The 19,163-nt window shown below is 42.3% G+C and overlaps 1 protein-coding gene across 2 annotated transcripts in view; it reads left to right on the top strand.

The window, feature by feature from the left end:
- CDKL2 (cyclin dependent kinase like 2) overlaps nt 1–18,317 on the top strand; it is an 87,394-nt gene extending 69,077 nt beyond the window's left edge. For both annotated transcript variants that reach the window (XM_040418117.1, XM_040418116.1), the window contains exons 9-13: nt 966–1,264; nt 2,669–2,759; nt 5,048–5,183; nt 15,006–15,112; nt 16,999–18,317. In XM_040418117.1, the coding sequence (XP_040274051.1) occupies nt 966–1,264; nt 2,669–2,759; nt 5,048–5,183; nt 15,006–15,112; nt 16,999–17,067 (702 nt within the window). In that variant the 3' untranslated portion in view covers nt 17,068–18,317. The remainder of the gene's footprint in view (nt 1–965; nt 1,265–2,668; nt 2,760–5,047; nt 5,184–15,005; nt 15,113–16,998) is intronic.
- Nucleotides 18,318–19,163: the final 846 nt, after the last annotated feature.

Below are 19,163 nucleotides of genomic sequence, written 5' to 3'. Positions count from 1 at the left end.
CTCATAGTGCACAAGGCTGCCATTGTAAGGTATGCTGGCTAAGCCTGTCATCTGTCTCATGGATAGATTGATGGCTTGCATATACCTGGCTTTTGGTATATAGCCTTTGTGTGGTTGTCTATTGTAGATAAGAGGAGTCCAAGATGCATCCAGCCATCCTTTTAATGCTGTTTCCAAACCATTTTGATGGGGTTTCCATCAATTTCTAACTTTTTTTGCGAACCAGACACCCTCTTCTCTTCCGAGCAGGGAGTGCCTGGTTTGATGCTCGGGTCTCCCATTGATTTTCATTGTATTAAATTGTACTCGAGCACCCGAAGTATTCGGCCGAGCACTCGGATGTACCGAGCATAGCGATGCTCATTTAAAGGGGTTGTGCCACCATTAAAGGTTACTTTAATATCAGCATGAAAAACTGGTTACTTTTGTAATTTATTTTCTGTTACAAAATGCTCCAATTGCGAGATATTCTCTTTAGTTCATTGTAATGGCACCCCCTGATGTTTAATCCGTTTAGTAATGTGCACATCTACCTACTAAAGTGGTCACACATGCTCAGTTCTATTCTACAACTGCCACGAGCCATACCTACTGTTAGAAGCTGTGACAGTTACAGGGAGAGAGCTGTAGCAGAAAGGACACACTCCTGAGAAAGGACATAGCCTCTGAGAAATGACACGCTCCCTGAGATGCCAGCCCAAAATATTGGAGCAATTGAAGCAATGAATGGGGAGATCTCTGGATCCATGTGAGGTACAGGGCTGGTTCTAGCTTTGTTAGAAAGAAAGAGATTGTCATGTACTATTATACATTGTGTATGTAAGTATTAAAGTATTACGTCTAACTGTCATTTTTTTTTTTACATTAAACGTGGTATAACTACTTTAAAGTGGATTATACTAGATCATTTTTATCCAGATTGACATGTTTTAATTCTATCCATTTTTCTCCTTTTTTTGTTACAGGACTTCAACATAGAATGTAAAGGAAAAGATGCAAAGCCTTTAAAAGTCAAGATAATCAAAATGGATACAGATAAGAGTGAGAGGAACGATGCAGCATCTAATGCTAGTATTTTATTTAATGGATCAAATCAGAACAGAACAACCCCTTATAGCGCATTGAAAGAATCCAGCACCAGCTTAGATCATCAAAAAAGCCCATGTGGCATAATTCCGCCAATCAGTTACAATCTTACTGCCATCTCTCCTCATATGACGTCCTCCACCAATGCATCATCTATGTCAAGCCACATTAGCTTCAGGTACCCGGAGAGTACGCTTTTATAACTTACCAGTATTTCCCATACTACTGTACGTGAGCAGAGGGAATGTTGAATAATATAAAATACATAATTATATAATATAAAGGGTCAGTTCACACGGCTGATACACGTGTGAAAAATCAGAACTGAATCCAAGCAGATTTTTACACCTCACAATTAGTGCATTTTTTGATGAGTTTTTTACTTTATTAAATTCTATAATACTTTTCCCATAGGCGTTTTTGGGTGCGTTTTGTGGCGCATTTACATGTGAAAAAATGCGTGTATGTGCACATCTCAAATAGTGCATTTTTTTCTGCTTCCCATTAATTTGAATGGAGAAATCAGCGCTGATTCTGCCCCAAGATAGGACATGCTGCTTCTTTTTGTATACGCAAGTTCTGCTTCCAATTAAAATGAATGGGAGGCTGTTTTAAGGTGTTTTTGCCGCAGATTTGGAGCTGATTTTGAGGCAGAAACGCTCCAAAATTAGCGGAAAAAACTCTGTGTGAACTGACCCTGATAGTACCTTTTTTTGTACATCAAATTGGGTTCCTGTGGAATAATATCTAAGTCAAATAGATGTAGTAATAAATAATGGATGCGATAATATTGCACGTTTCTTTGTTCATATCTGACAGCTACTTTTCCAGACTCCACCATAAAAACGCATGCCTGGTTGGCCAAGCATGTCTGTTTATATCAATAGGGAGTGAGAAGGAACCTCCGTCAGCTGTTATCTCCTACTGGAACAAAGGATTGGCATGTTGAAAACATACATTAGTCTTTCTGTCCCCCAATACCTGCCATCCAGAGATGGTCGATAGCCTCCCATGCACATTAGATCACAACACAGTGGTTGCAAATGAGCTTTATCTAATGTATGGCAGGCTTTTCCATTATAGATTACAGTGTGCAGCATGCGACACCAGCAGTGCAATAAAATCTCTATATATTGCATAGGCTAAATTCACATATGTGCCAAAATTCCGTTATTATGTGCCAGCATAGGAATAAAATACTGCAATCACCAGATCCAGCATATGCATCCGTTATGTCACAATGACTATAATGGGATCCGTCAGGTTTTCAGCATGGATATAATTCTGCTGTCTTTAGTGAAACTGTTTTATCATGACACATAAAAGGGAGAGGGGAATAGTACAGTAGTTGAGGTACAGTAGGGTAGTGCTCTCGAAGGACCACGTGTTTGGTAAAAGCCACACAGTCCTCTCTGTTGAGATAATTATGAAATTACGGAACACAATGGCGTTCACTCTGACTGTGCATGATCCCGACCGAGCGCTAATGTCCTTTACAACAGGATGTTAGATTTCTCTCATGCTATTATCTGTCGGCTCTGTTACCAACTACCTAATAAGTTACCTTTTTGTTTACTTGAAGAGGAGAAGAAAGAGGGAAAATGTTTGTCAATTCTTTAAAAAAACATGGAGGAAAGCCTTCCCCCGGTTACAGACAGAACGTTACAACACTGGTAAGTTTGACTCTATAATACTTTTTGCATCTAAAAAATAAAAGCATATGTTGTATTTCACACCTGAGACAAGCATTCCATAACTGCAATGAAAAGTGTCTTCTATGGAGGTGGTCCTCGCAACGAATAGGCACATATACAGGTTCTTCTCAGAAAATTAGCATATTGTGATAAAGTTCATTATTTTCTGTAATGTACTGATAAACATTAGACTTTCATATATTTTAGATTCATTACACACAACTGAAGTAGTTCAAGCCTTTTCTTGTTTTAATATTGATGATTTTGGCATACAGCTCATGAAAACCCAAAATTCCTATCTCAAAAAATTAGCATATTTCATCCGACCAATAAAAGAAAAGTGTTTTTAATACAAAAAAAGTCAACCTTCAAATAATTAAGTTCAGTTATGCACTCAATACTTGGTCGGGAATCCTTTTGCAGAAATGACTGCTTCAATGCGGCGTGGCATGGAGGCAATCAGCCTGTGGCACTGCTGAGGTGTTATGGAGGCCCAGGATGCTTCGATAGCGGCCTTAAGCTCATCCAGAGTGTTGGGTCTTGCGTCTCTCAACTTTCTCTTCCCAATATCCCACAGATTCTCTATGGGGTTCAGGTCAGGAGAGTTGGCAGGCCAATTGAGCACAGTAATACCATAGTCAGTAAACCATTTACCAGTGGTTTTGGCACTGTGAGCAGGTGCCAGGTCGTGCTGAAAAATGAAATCTTCATCTCCATAAAGCTTTTCAGGAGATGGAAGCATGAAGTGCTCCAAAATCTCCTGATAGCTAGCTGCATTGACCCTGCCCTTGATAAAACACAGTGCACCAACACCAGCAGCTGACATGGCACCCAAGACCATCACTGACTGTGGGTACTTGACACTGGACTTCAGGCATTTTGGCATTTCCCTCTCCCCAGTCTTCCTCCAGACTCTGGCACCTTGATTTCCGAATGACATGCAAAATTTGCTTTCATCCGAAAAAAAGTACTTTGGACCACTGAGCAACAGTCCAGTGCTGCTTCTCTGTAGCCCAGGTCAGGCGCTTCTGCCGCTGTTTCTGGTTCAAAAGTGGCTTGACCTGGGGAATGCGGCACCTGTAGCCCATTTCCTGCACACGCCTGTACACGGTGGCTCTGGATGTTTCTACTCCAGACTCAGTCCACTGCTTCCGCAGGTCCCCCAAGGTCTGGAATCGGTCCTTCTCCACAATCTTCCTCAGGGTCCGGTCACCTCTTCTCATTGTGCAGCGTTTTCTGCCACACTTTTTCCTTCCCACAGACTTCCCACTGAGGTGCCTTGATACAGCACTCTGGGAACAGCCTATTCGTTCAGAAATTTCTTTCTGTGTCTTACCCTCTTGCTTGAGGGTGTCAATGATGGCCTTCTGGACAGCAGTCAGGTCGACAGTCTTACCCATGATTGCAGTTTTGAGTAATGAACCAGGCTGGGAGTTTTTAAAAGCCTCAGGAATCTTTTGCAGGTGTTTAGAGTTAATTAGTTGATTCAGATGATTAGGTTAATAGCTCGTTTAGAGAACCTTTTCATGATATGCTAATTTTTTTAGATAGGAATTTTGGGTTTTCATGAGCTGTATGCCAAAATCATCAATATTAAAACAAGAAAAGGCTTGAACTACTTCAGTTGTGTGTAATGAATCTAAAATATATGAAAGTCTAATGTTTATCAGTACATTACAGAAAATAATGAACTTTATCACAATATGCTAATTTTCTGAGAAGAACCTGTACACAGAAGATAGGTGAACTGAAATACTCTCATTGACGAAGGTAGCAGAGTACATTGTTCGGCTCCGTCAGTTCAATAGACTTTGAGTGTGCATGCTCAAACAGCACTCCATTTAAACTCCTCCTCATTACAGTCATGTAGCAAGGAGCAATGGAAGACCTTGAACACCCAGGGGACAGGTGATAAATGTTGATTCTGGGTGAACCCCATTTAAAGGGCATCTGTCAGCAGATTTGTACTTAAACTGACCTTTTGCATGTGTGCTTGGCCCTGTCAATCAAAGTGCAGAGAGCAGAGCCTCTAGGTGTAACAGTAACGCCCCCATTGCTCTTAGAGACTCATTTGCATTTATTAAAGCTTCATTTTTCTCAGCAATGTGGGCACATATAAACATGGGACCAACACAGATGCCTTCAGCTGCCAAGCACACATGTAACAGGTCAGCCAGTTTCATAGGTGTAAATCTGCTGACAGATGCCCTTTAAAGGTATAAGAAAAATGTTACTATGACAGGTACTGATAACGCATTTACATGCAGATTGGCAATGACAAGAACCCTTTGCAACTAAACAAGAAAAGATGGGAGTTCTCAAGAGCCGACATGAGACTACCAGAGCTCAGCTATGGCCACTTGCCAGAACTGAAGAGCACAGATGTTGGCAGTCTTCACAGCGGTGAGTAATTTTCATCATGGTTCTTTAAATCCTAAAATCTTAAATAAATGTTATATCACAAATATTAATGTTATCATATTAATCCTGGTAACCCCCCCCCCCCCAAAAAAAAAGTAGACCCTTCCAGATTGTATAGTTATAGATTAGTTATAGTGTACACCTATGTGAATTTAGGGTTTTGTGTGCTTTTAATGCATTTAGAGTGTCTAAATCAGTGTGCAACAGAGAAGTGGTAAATACTTACATGGCAGATGCTCTGGTTCATTAACTTTCATGGCACTGTAAATAAACTATAGAAAAAGAAGACTGGTATAGACGGAGAGTGGACTCTGCCTGGAAGAGCGTACCATCTACAATGGCAAGATACAGTAGGTGAGGTTAGAAGATGTTGTGTAGGGGAGGCAGAGTTTTTTCACGCTTTATAATTTTTGAAAAGGTGGGTTTTCAGGCTGCTTGTGCAATGAGCAGGAACGGGGTATGCTGACGCCACTTATGCAGTGGGTCAGGATACAGGTTGTTTAATATGTTCAGTATTTGTCGTGATGCCAATTGCAGCGTGCGCAGGGTACAATCACAGGGCCCTTTAAAGGTGTTATAACTCACGTCTCAGGTTAGGAATGCCAGAGTGGTGTAATGTCTCTGTATGGCAGTGGTAATTGTGTCAACGGTGTCTCCTAACTGGGTATGGCTGGACTCCTGGCTCCTGACTCACTAGCAATAAATTGAGTGCAGTGCTAGTAGGAGTAATAGAGGGATTTTGCTGCAGAAATTGAGATCCAGACCTTTGGTAAAGTTCAAACTTGTCTTTACTGATCATCCAAGCAAGATACAGCTTTAGTCTTAGGTCCCAGCAGGTTTTCAGCAATGGTTGGCAGGAATTTATCTTCTGCTCTATCAACCTGGAGCTTGCAGGAAAGGACGTCTGCTTGTAGCTCTATACTGTGGCAGGAATTTGGCTTCTGCACTCTCTATCTTCTGCTGTATGGGGACTGACTAGCTGAGGAGGAATATGGCTTCTCCTGAGTCTCTGGACTTAACTAACAGTTATCTTCTCAGGGTATGCTTTCTTCCTGTAACTGGAGGTTGTCTGCTTGCCTCATCCAGCTGAGGCTGCAGGGCTCAGGCTGGGGATGGGGATCAATGTCTCAGCCGAGACAAGATCCTGGTTTTCCTCTCTATCTCAGGGAGTTCCTACACGCACACCCTACCCCTAGCAGGGGGTGGGCTACACTCACTCTAACTTCCTTCTCTCCACATGCTGCAGGATGTGGGCACAGCCCACTCTGCTCACAGAGGGGGAGCTAAGCTGGAACGAACTATTCCAGCTTAGATGTACTAAACTGAACCTAAGTCCTTGCTAACACATTGCTGCCACCTGCTGGTGAACATGGAAATTGCAACAATATACATTTAACGTGGTTTATAATGCACAATTGTGAGGATATAATGTAAAATTATATCAGATGACAAAGTTAATGCTCTTAGGAGATTGTAGCGGGGTAAAAGAGTTTAGTAACACAACTCTGGGGTGTTACACTTGTGAAAGTATGGATAGTAAGAGGGAGTCTAAAGTGTTGGGGTAGTGAATTCCAGAGAAGGGGAGGCGGATTAGAGAGATCTTGGAGAAGATGACATGAGGATCAGACAAGATAAGTACAGAGCAGAGAAATGTTTTGTGAACACTGGAACCACGTAGGAGGGAAGTTTAGAGCAGAGATGTATGCAGGGGTGCACCACCAATGAGGCCAGGTGAGGCGATTGCCTAAGGCAGCACTAGGTAGGGGCAAGAGGGGGGCAGTGGAAGGGCCATCGTCAATGAGTGCTTTCATTGTGGCAAAGGGGTTAGGTTCAGTTTTTGCCTCAGGCAGCAGAAAGGCTAGGTGCACCCCTGGATGTATGGAGGGGAAATATTGGAGACTGCCATTGTAAGTGTTTTGAAATGTAAGTGGAGGGACTGGCAAAAACATTAGAGGTAGTAGAGGACTGAGGAGAAAGGTGGATTAACTGTACAGCAAGGTTGATTATGGATTATAGGGGTGCAAGTGTGTTAGCAGGTAAACCAAAGAGGATGATGTTGTAGTATTCTAGGTGGGAGCTGATATGGGCATGTACAAGAATTTTGACTGAAATTAAGAGAAGAGAGAGAGCGAAATGGTAGAAGCAGGATAAAGTAGAAGCAGCAGAATGTGACAAGGGCTTGAATGTATCTTCTGAAGGACAGGAAAGAATCAGGTTATGCCTTGCCAACGGACTTGTGAAGCTGGGGGAGTTTGGATTCATATTATAAAATTCTGAATATCACAAAGTGTCACAGACGTACCGAGACATACAAACGTCCCCGCGACAGTGAGTGTCAGGAGATCTTTGAGATTGGCAACACGTGGTTTGGTTTGACATATTTACCTTGTGGATCAATAGGCGTCTGTGTTGTTTCTGGTATGACCACACCATTAAAGGGGTTCTCCGGGAATTAAGAAAGTGAAAATACTTAAATATTACTTGATTATAAATACTTTTACAAATACCTTACAATAGCTATAATAGTTCATTTTGTATGGGAGCAATCATCAAGGGAAATAAAATGCCCACTGTCCTATTAGTGCACTCAAAACCTGTCCTGATCACCCAGGAGGACAAGTTACTTCACAACACTGAGGTAAAGAGCTGCCTCATCCTCCTCTCTGCTCTGCTTGTCAGGGATTATGATCCTGAATACAGATGATAAGATCTTTAGCTGAATCTCTGTTGGAATTGAGTTCATGAGCAGATGTGGCTAATGGGCAGCAGCTCTTGTATGCAGTCTACATTACCACAGCCTGTCCTGTCCATCCTCTCTGTACTTTATGTCTCCTCATGAACTCCATTCCCACAAAGATTCATCTGAAGAACCTTAACTGTATTCAGGACCATTACCCCTGACAAGCAGAGCAGAAAGGAGGATTAGGCATCTTTTTAACCTCAGTGTTGTGAAGTAACTTGTCCTTCTGTGTGATTAGGACAGGTTCTGTGTGTACTAATAGGACAGTGGCCTTTTTATTTCTCCTAATGATCGCTCCCCGGCCAAAACGAGCTATTTTAACTAATGAAAGGTATTTGGGAATATATTTATAATAAAGTAATATTTACATATTTTCATTTTCTTAATTCCCGGAGAATCCCTTTAACCTCCAGGTGTTGCTATTGTGGTCATTTAACTTTCCCTATTTATAGTTGTCTCTCCCACAATGCTGTGCAGTTTATAGCTTCAGTTGGACCTGTGGATAGCTGGTGTTTGGATCTCGGCTGAGTTTCTGGTGCTGCCATAGCTTTTTGGAAGTTAAGTGTTACCTTTCCCTTTGTATTTTGGCTTTTCTGTGTGTTTTGTATTAGACTTAGGGAGACTCACGTTCATCCTTCCTTTTGGATGAACAGGATGTTTCATTCTTGTCATTAGTACCAGGCTCCTTTAGGGTTAGATAGGACTTTAGGTATTCCTGTGTATGAACTCACCTACCTCTGGGGTCTGTTCATACTGGTAGTCAGTCAGGGCTCTGATTAGGGCTTTCACTAGGGGGTGTCCATCTTCCTTCCCTAGTTTTCAGGCTTTATTTCCTTTTCCCTTTCCTTACCATGTTCGGTGTGAGGTTTTCCCTCCCACACTAGAGCGTGACATTATAAACCGCCCAAACCGTTATATTTTTTTTTTTCTTGTTCAAGTGCAGCCATGGATCCAATTGCTGCACTGGCAGGACAGTTGCAAGGGCTGTCTTTGGAAGTAGCCGATCTCCACACGACCATCTCGCAGATTCAGAGACCACAGACTGTTGGTCCTGGTGGTGGTGCTGGAAACCCGGGCCTATCTCGAGCCTAAAGTTGCCCTCCCGGACAGATTCTCTGGGAGACATGATCATTTCATTTTGTTTAGGGAGTCATGCAAACTGTATTTTAGGCTACGTCTGCACTCATCTGGGGATGAGAAACAGCGAGTCGGTGTGGTTATTTCATTGCTTAAGGGGGATGCGCAGTCATGGGCTTTTTCTCTGCCGACCGGATCGCAGTCTCTCCGGTCAGTGGATGAATGTTTAAAAGCTTTGGATCTTATCTATGACGATCCGGATCGGACATCCCTGGCCGAAACCAAGCTGTGTTGCCTTCGTCAGGGACAACGTTCTGCTGAGATTTATTACTCTGAGTTTAGGAGGTGGGCTACGGATACTCAGTGGAACGATCCGGCTCTCCATAGCCAGTTTTGTCAGTGTTTATCAGGGAGGCTGAAGAACACTTTGACCTTTCATGAAACTCCTGTGTTTCTGGAGGCTGCTATGTCTCTTTCCATACGCATTGATAGACGATGCCTGAGAGAAAGATCTAGGGGCCCCCACTCTCAGGACGTACTATTACATGATGTATCGTCCTCCTCTGACACTTTGGTTGAAGATACTCCTGAGTTTAGGTCTGGGGACGAACCCATGCAGTTAGGGGGAGCTACTCCTTGACCCGCTTTTAAGCATACTGGTCGTAAGAAGGGAGTGTGTTTTTTCTGCGGACAGGAGGGACATTTTATCGGAGTATGTCCATACATTCAGCGTAAATAGAAAGGATGTTTAATTCCCATCTGACTCTTGGAGGGGTAAGAGGAGAGTCAGAAAATGTGCATTTGTCTTTGACTGGTAATACCCGATTTCTCCTGACTGCTGAGGTGGCGATAAAGTAAAAAACTGTGGGGATTGAGGTGTTTATCGACAGTGGGGCAGTAGTGAACCTGATTGATGCTCAGTTCGTCTGTATGCACGGGTTGTCACCGAGTGCATTAGAGAAAAATATTTAAATTTTTGCTATTGATTCTGCACCTCTAGCTCAGAAGTGTATATCACAAGTGGTGCATGATATCAGATTAAGAATGGGTGACTTTCATCAGGAATTTATCTCATTTTTTTATGTTGGAGGGTCTCCCTGCTCCGGTGGTTTTGGGTTTGCCGTGGTTGAGCAAGCACAATCCAACCATCGATTGGCAAGCTAGACAGATTCGGGATTGGGGTGAATATTATGTTGACAATTATCTTAATACATCTTTTTCTGTTTTAACTACTAAGGGTTTGCCTTCATTTATATCTGATTTTGCCAACATATTTTCTGAGAGTGGATGCCAGGATTTACCTCCACATTGGGAATATAATTGTCTTATCAACCTTATTCCTGGAGCTAAGTTGCCCAAATCTAGGTTGTATAACCTTTATGGAACTGAAAGACTGGCCATGAGATAGTATTTTACCGAGAGAGTTTGGCTAAAGGACACACAAGACCTTTCAAATCTCTAGTGGCAGCAGGTTTTAAAAAAAAAAAAAGACGGAGGTCTTCGGCTATGTCTGGATTTCCGTGAACTCAATCGGATTACTGTCTGTGATCCTTACCCCCATTCTTTGATTCCTGATTTGTTTAACCAGATTGTTGGTGCCAAGGTTTTCTTCAAGTTGGACTTAAGGGGGGCATATAATCTGGTCAGGATCAAGGAAGGGGATCAATGGAAGACAGCTTTCAATACTCCTGAGGGTCTTTGATAACCTGGTCATGCCTTTTGGGTTGACAAATGCTCCTGCGGTTTTCCAGCATTTTGTGAATAAAAATTTTCATCACCTGGTGGGGAGGTTTGTAGTCGTGTATTTGGATGACATACTAATTTATTCTCTAGAAATGGAGATACATCAGGATCACGTTAGACAGGTGTTGTAGATCCTAAGGGATAATAAATTGTATGCAAAAGTGTGTTTTTGCTGTACACGAGGTGCAATTTTTGGGATACTTGTTGTCTTCAGGCTTTCGAATGGATCCGGAGAAAGTCTCTGCTGTATTGGACTGGGATCGACCTGAAAATCTGAAGGCTCTTATGCGTTTTTGTAGTTCACCAATTATTACCGAAAATGTATTCAGAACTATTCGACAGTGGTGAAACCCTTAACTGACATGACAGGGACGGATGTCTCACTGTGGTCTGATTCGGCGTTGCAAGCTTTTTCTGCGGTTAAGTCTTACACATCTGTCTTGAGATGTTAATTTACTTTGTATGCCACTCCTTTACTGGTGGTAGATTGGGACAATTCCTCTCCTACATAACGGAAACCAGATGGATCCATTATGCAGCCCATAGACTCCTATTATGACGGAATGCAAAACAGGTTCCCTTTAAGGAGTGATTCTCTTCTGCCCCTATATTGGTGCAGCCGGATGTATCACAATCTTTCATTGAAGAAGTGGACGCGTCCGAGGTAGGAGTAGGAGAAGTTGTATCGCAGGGCCCTTCACCTGGTAAATGGCGTCCATGTGCCTTTCTCTAAAAAACTCTCTTCCGCAGAGAGAAACTACGATGTGGGTAACAGAGAGTTACTGCCTATTAAGCTGGCTTTTGAGGAATGGCATCATTGGTTGGAAGGGGCGATTCATCCAATCACGGTGTTCACAGATCACAAAAACCTGGCTTACCTGGAGTCGGCTAAACGACTGTACCCGAGGCAGGCCAGATGGTCTTTGTTTTTCACCAGATTCAATTTCACTGTCACTTATCGTCCTGGGGTTAAGAACATCAAGGCAGATGCCTTGTCACGTAGTTTTCCTGGAGGTGGTGATTTTGAAAATCCGAATCCTATTCTATCGGAAGGGGTGGTGATATCCGCCCTATACCCTGACCTAGAGGTGAAGGTGTTAGAGACCCAGGGAGACGCACCGGATTCTTGCCCCTCTGGGAAATTGTTTGTGCCATCGGAATTGCGTTACAAGGTGTTTGTGGAACATCACTGTACAGTGCTTACAGTACACCCTGGGAGCAGATCTACTACCGCCCTCATCTCTTGTAGATTCTGGTGGCTGGGTTGCGTAAGTGTGTTGAGGACTAGGTGTTGGCCTGTAGTGTCTGTGCACGCGCTAAGGTGACACATACTCGACCTTCCGGATCCTTACTTTCGTTGCCTATCCCATCCAGACCATGGAGTCATTTATCTATGGATTTTATCACTGATCTGCCTAATTCGTTAGGAAAGACAGTTATTTTGGTGGTGGTTGATCCTTTTAGTAAAATGGTGCACTTTATAGCGTTGTCTGGCCTATCTAATGCTAAAACACTTGCTCAAGTGTTTGTTGCTAAAATTGAGAAGCTCCATGGCATTCCATCTGAATCGGTTTCGGATCGTGGGACTCAGTTTGTGTCCAGATTCTGAAAGGCATTCTGTACTCGGCTGGGGGTACAACTGTCTTTTTCTTCGGCTTTTAATCCTCAGTCGAACGGACAGACGGAGCGCTCTAATCAGATCCTGGAGACTTACTTAAGATGTTTTGTCTCTGAGAACCAGGTGGTCCTTGTTTTTGTCTTTGGTATAGTTTGCCATAAATAATCGTAGACAGGAGTCCACTGGTAAGTCGCTGTTTTTTGGGGCATATGGGTTTCACCTGCAGTTTGGCACTTTTTCTGGTTCAGATACTTCTGGTATTCCTGAGGAGGAACGTTTTTCGTCATCATTATTATCTATATGGTGGAAAATTCAAAATAACTTGATTAATATGGGCAACAAGTATAAACATGTGGCTTACAGGAGACATATGAAGGGTCTGGACCTAAGAGTGGGTAATTTGGTGTGGCTGTCCACAAGAAACATTAAATTGAAGGTACTTTCTTAGAAGTTGGGTCCAAGGTTTATTGGTCCATATAAGATCCGTGCCATTATTAATCCTGTAGCTTTTCGTCTTAAACTTCCTCAGGTTCTGAAAATATATCATGTGTTTTATAAATCTTTGTTGAAGAGATATGTTGAACCTTTGGAGCCGTCTTCCTTGCCACCCACTCCTGTCATGGTGGACGGTAGTTTGGAATTCCAGATCGCCAAAATAATTGACTCTAGAGCTCTCCGTAGATCTCTTCAGTATCTTGTTCACTGGAAGGGTTATGGACCTGATGAGACGATGTGGGTACCGGCATCTGACGTAAATGCCAGTCATTTGGTGAAAGCTTTTCACAGGTCTCACCTGAATAAGGTCGGTCCTGGGTGCCCGGAGGTCACTCGTAGATGGGGGTACTGTCACGGACGTACCAAGACATACGGACGTCCCCGCGACAGTGAGTGGCAGGAGATCATTGAGACTGGCAACACGTGGTTTGGTTTGACATGTTTACCTTGTGGATCGATAGGCGTCTGTGTTGTTTCTGTACTGGCCACACCCTTAACCTCCAGGTGTTGCTATTGTGGTCATTTAACTTTCCCTATTTATAGTTGTCTCTCCCACAATGCTGGGCGGTTTATAGCGTCAGTTGGACCAGTGGTCGGCTGGTGTTTGGATCTCGGCTGAGTTCCTGGTGCTGCCATAGCTTGTTGGAAGTTAAGTGTTACCTTTCCCTTTGTATTTTGGCTATTCTGTGTGTTGCATTTCTTTGTTGTTTTGTACTAGGCCTTAGGGAGACTCACGTTCATCCTTCCTTTTGGAGGAACAGGATGTCTCATTCCTGTCATTAGTACCGGAGTCCTTTAGGGTTAGATAGGACTTTAGGTATTCCTGTATATGAACTCAACTACCTCTGGGGTCTGTTCATACTGGTACTCAGTCAGGCCTTTCATTAGGGTTTTCACTAGGAGGTGTCCATCTTCCTTCCCTAGTTTTCAGACTTATTTCCATTTCCCTTTCCCTCTTATGTTCGGTGTGGGGGTTTCCCTTCCACACTAGAGCATGACAGAAAGGTAGTATATGGGCAAGAGAGGTAAATTTATGTGGTATTGGAATGTGATTTTTTTTTTATCTGTCCACTGCCAGAATCAGAAGAGGAGGGCTCCCAGGACAGAACCTTAAAAGGTTTGTTGCAAGATTTAAATGTATCCCATATCCACAGGATAGGAAAAAAGAGTCTGACTGGTGGAGGGTCCAACTGCTGAGACCCCCCCTCATTGATCACAAAAATGGGGGTCCTGTGTCCCCGTATATGAATGGAGCAGTGGCCACACTGCCACTCCGTTCATCCCTATGGGGCTGCAGAAGGAAGAGATTGGCAATCTCAGGCAGTCCAAGATAGATGAATGAAGTGGCAGTATGCCTGCTCAACTACCAGTCTATTCATACGGATTGATGATCATGATTAGTGGAGGTCCCAGTGGTTAGACCCCATCTGATTGGATTCTGTGGATAGGGGATACATTTAAAATTTTGCACAACCTATTTAAGGATGAAAGTAGGTGGTGATTATTGAGTAGGATACATTAAAGTTCTGCTGATAAATACAGGAGAGGTCTGTGATGCCAAAAGGATCTGTAATAGAGGGATGTGGCTGATGTCTGGATAAAATAACAACTAATATACCATACTACAGCAACGAAGTGGCAGATGTGGTGACCAGTCATTGGCAGCTCTGATAACCAGTCATTGGAGGCTGTAGTGAGGTCAAATAAGGTCAAAACATCACTGTAAAGAGCAAGTCTGGTAGAAAAGAATTAATATAAGTGTGGACAAGGACTAAACTGTTGTTCTCCATGGTTAGACCAACACGTTGTCAATAGTTCTCCAGTTAAGGAATCGGATATAACTTAACCACAGCGTGTCTCCTTTGTTTGTGCATTGTGGCTCTCTTGGGATTAAATGTGTTATGTGGGGAATAAGTCATGCAGGTACCTATTAGAGGCCATTAATTAGCATGTATTCCCTCTTAGTGTAGGCAATGTGAGACATTATTCCACATGCAGATATGATGAGGTAATCATTTCCAGAGAGAAAACAAGCAAGCTTGATATCCAGAACATCGGCATTGCCTACCTACAGTATATAAATGTTATTACTAAAATATTTGTGATGTTAATTTACTTCTTATTTTTCTAGTCCGTAGCTCCAAGCTTGTGAGGAAAGAAAACAAGATGATACCAGAGTCTCGTATCCCTTCTCTAGCTATGATTGATCTACATAACACAAGCACAACCTTGCCACAGGTCAGATAACTGAAATGCCACTATTTAAAAAAGCTAAGAAATTCTAAAGAAATAGTGAGAAACGATTGTTCCTGTACCATTTTATGATTTTATGGTGTATTTGAAAGTGAAAAATGTTATATTTTAGGCTACTTTCACGCTGGCGTTTTGTCTTTTCGTTTGTGAGATCCGTTCAGAGATCTCACAAGCGGTCCAAAACAGATCAGTTTATCCTCAATGCATTCTGAATGGATAAGGATCCATTCAGAATGCATCAGTTTGCCTCCGTTCCTCCTCCATTCCGTTCTGGAGGCGGACACCAAAACGCTGCTTGCCGCCTGACGGATCCGTCCCCCATTAACTGTCAATGGTGTTCAAGACGGCTATGTTACAGATAATACAAACGGATCCATTCTGAACAGATGCATGCGGTTGTATTATCTGAACGGAAGCGTTTGTGCAGATCCATCACGGATCCGCACCAAACGTGAGTGTGAAAGTAGCCTAATACAAACGGATCCATTCTGAACGGATGCAGACCTTTGTATTATCTGAACGGATCCGTCTGTGCAGATCCATGACAGATCCGCACCAAACGCGAGTGTGAAAGTAGCCTTAGTTGTGTCGAATGTATTAAAGGGGTTTTCCTATGTTATACAGTGATATGCCATAACTTTATTATTGGTGGAGTTCTGACCTCTGGAATAACCACTGATTCAGACAATGAAAGGAACGCAGTGCTGGTTTAGCGCTACACTACTGCTAAGTTTTCCCTGCACAGTGGTGTACTCCGCCATCCAGTCTATCCTGTGAACTGCAGTCAACCCCATTCACTTACAGCATTAGAAAAAGGTTGCATCTGCACATCACCAGCAGATATGACTCCTGCTGGTCTGAATGGCAGTGAAGAGAGTGCCTTATCTCAAGGAGACAATGGTCTCTACATACTGACTCGGGAAGATGCCGCTCTGATGCTGTCTGGACTTGCTGAACAGCGTTACAGCAATGAGCAAGACTCCACCTCCAGAGATAAGTCCTGTAAGCACCACCTTGGCACACCATAGCCCTATATACATATAGGGCACAAACTGCCCCCCCTCCCCCCATCTCTGGAACAAGGGGTCATAAGACATAAAAATAAAATCAGGGTATTCATAGGATTGGCAGCAATTAAGGCAAGTGCATGGTTTACGTTTTCAAACTGGTGACAGGTCCTCTTTAAAAGAACTAATGGAGTGGTACAAAAAGTACTGCACTGTTGGAATGAAAATAAAAAGTCCCTATTCCCTCACATGTAACGTCCTGCTAGCACCCCAGAGAAAGGCCACTAAATGGTCTCTAGAGCCTAATGAACATAGTGAAAGAGGTCTTATTCTAAAGTTGTGCAATTATTAGGCCTCTTTCACAAGTCCATGTCCATGATGACATCCATGGCAAGATGGTAAATGGTTCATCCTTAAAGATGTCAACAAAGAATCCATGTTTGGTTCACTAGCCTGTTTTTTGCCCTCCATGTGTCATCCTTATTCCACGGACATTGCTAGGCCAAAAATGAATTTCCAAAACTTCTACCAATGGTCTGTGAAAACTATGGACCAAACACAGATGGCATGCGCGTTGTATGTGTGGTTTTCAAGGACCCATAGACTATAATGTGTGTAGAGATCCGTAATCACATGCAAAAGGCATGCTTCCGTGGTGTCACCACAGACCCATGGTCCTTGGAAAACCACTGATGTGTGAATACACACAATAAAGTCAATGGATGTGTGAGTGGTCCATGGAGATCATGGACAGCACACATCTGTGACTCACTGACGTGTGAAGAGCCCTTAGTCTTTAACATTCAGTTTATACAATTAATTTCAAGCTTATTTTATAATCTATTCCATTGTTATTATTTGCAGTTTGGGGGAAATTCAATGCAAGACTCTACAGAAGTTTTAGAAGCAAATTTTCCTCCAGTGGAACAGTAACAGAACATTTTAAAATAAGGACATGAGGCAACAACGTGACAAGATTTGTGACAGTCGTGGGACATGAGAGACTGAAGACACTCAGCCAGGATCAGTTTGGAGCCTTATCATGGACACCGTGTTACAAACTGCGGTTATGACAATACAGTACTGTATATTGCTGTAAAAAGGTCACCCACTAAGCACTGCAAACGGATTGCAGGGGTAGGATTTTAATATTGATGGCCTATCCTCAGGATTAGCCATCAATATCAGATTAGCAGGGGTTCAACACCCCACACTCCCGCCACTCAGTTGTTTCAGAGTAGCTCTAGGGCCAAAAGTCACACTGGAACTTCACAACTCCATGTATCCTGTAGTGGACAACTCTGTCCATTGTGTAGTGGACAAAATTGGTTAATGCAGCACTGCTCTCACTGATATGAATGGGAGCAGCACTGTGAGCTCCGTCCACTACAGGATACATGGAGTTGTGAAGTTCTGGCACCAGAGCTTTTGTCCAACTCCCCGCCAATCTGATATTGATGGCCTATACTGAGGATTAAAATGCTGGGCAACTCATGTAATTTTGTGTAATGACAGGATAACACATGACATGATCATTATAGCTTTACTGGTCTGGATATGAGACTGCATTAACTTTTCTATAACCATATGTATGAAGTGCTCTAATGGAGCTATGACTTTGTCAAATAGCAACTGATTCAATGACATTTGCACAATTAATGTGGGATTATTTCAGTATACAGTGGTATCACTGTATTTCATCATTTGAGAATGCAGCATGTGCAGTCAATGGGAAATCTCTTGACTATCTAAAAAATTATGTAATATAAGCAGTTTTTGAGAGGAGAAGCGGTCTCACCACCCAAATATTCAGAATAATCTGATAACCTATTTCCATCAGTTGGAAAGTATTACCCAGTGGGGAAGAATTACAGTTTAAAATAAGGACGATTGTTTTATATCACACTGACTCATATATTGTATTATAAAAATGTACCCCCTATGGTTTAATAAAAGACAGGCATATAAAATGTCAATGACTATTCTCTATAGAGTGGCTGCACTGACTGCGATCCCATAAGAACAAGTAGTACTATAGCTTGTCCACTGTACAATTCATGCAATTAAAGTGTATCGTCATTAAAAGCAACAATATAAAGGATCGTAAGGCCATGCAGAAATTTGCATCAGAAATTCATGACTGACCATCAGATTTCTGCTGCAAATTTGCAGTTTGATCACACATGGATAAACCCTGCGGATACACACATGGATAAAACCATTCGACTAATACGGCTAATCTGCATGTGGTAACCAGCTGCATTTTCTGCACCCGTATGAATGACAACATGGCTCCCTGTTGCATACAATGAGATGCAGATTTCACTTAGATCGGTGTGATAAACATGTTTTAATCATTTTATCATTGTCTTTACTGATAAGAGTTCATTTGTATTTTTTTTCCAAGGTGCAATGCCTAAAAATTTGTATACACACCTCACTGTCTCTCTTTACCCTACCCTGAAGTGCAGAGAAGTGAGATATAAAGTTTCCACCATGTCAGCGATAAAACAGGTTCAAAGCACAAGAGCAATTTAGTAAGTGTTTATCATGGGTTTGAGATCCATATTTAAAGTTGACAGTACAAGGATGAGTATAAAGAAACAAGAGATTAAAATAGAATTCTGAAATAGAACTAAGGGAAAACAGATTAACATTAGACATCAATGATTATATTATACAAAAAAATGCTAACAGCAGCACAGAAATGGAAAATTTTTGCCCCTGTCTACTAGTAGGACAGATGGAATTTTTTATTTAATCAAATTAATTACTAATTAATTAGAGACCCCTGAGCCTATATAAGGATACCTAGCCCCTCCTACCATGTGTTTATTATAAAAAAGTAACAGAGGGAAGCTTGTGCTGCTGTTAGGACTAAGGGAAACAGACTCATGTTTGAAATCAATGATTCCCTTACATCCTAACCAGCAGCACAATAATGGGGAATTAACAAGAAATATCCCCATAGGGAGGGCCCTCTAGTGTGGTGGAACTCAAATAGACTGCCACAGAGCAGCCTCTTCTGA

This window comes from Bufo bufo, chromosome 2, assembly GCF_905171765.1.
Source record: "Bufo bufo chromosome 2, aBufBuf1.1, whole genome shotgun sequence".
Taxonomy (NCBI): domain Eukaryota; kingdom Metazoa; phylum Chordata; class Amphibia; order Anura; family Bufonidae; genus Bufo; species Bufo bufo.
Note: the sequence above shows the minus strand (reverse complement) of the source record. Positions and strands in the feature narration are given on the sequence as shown.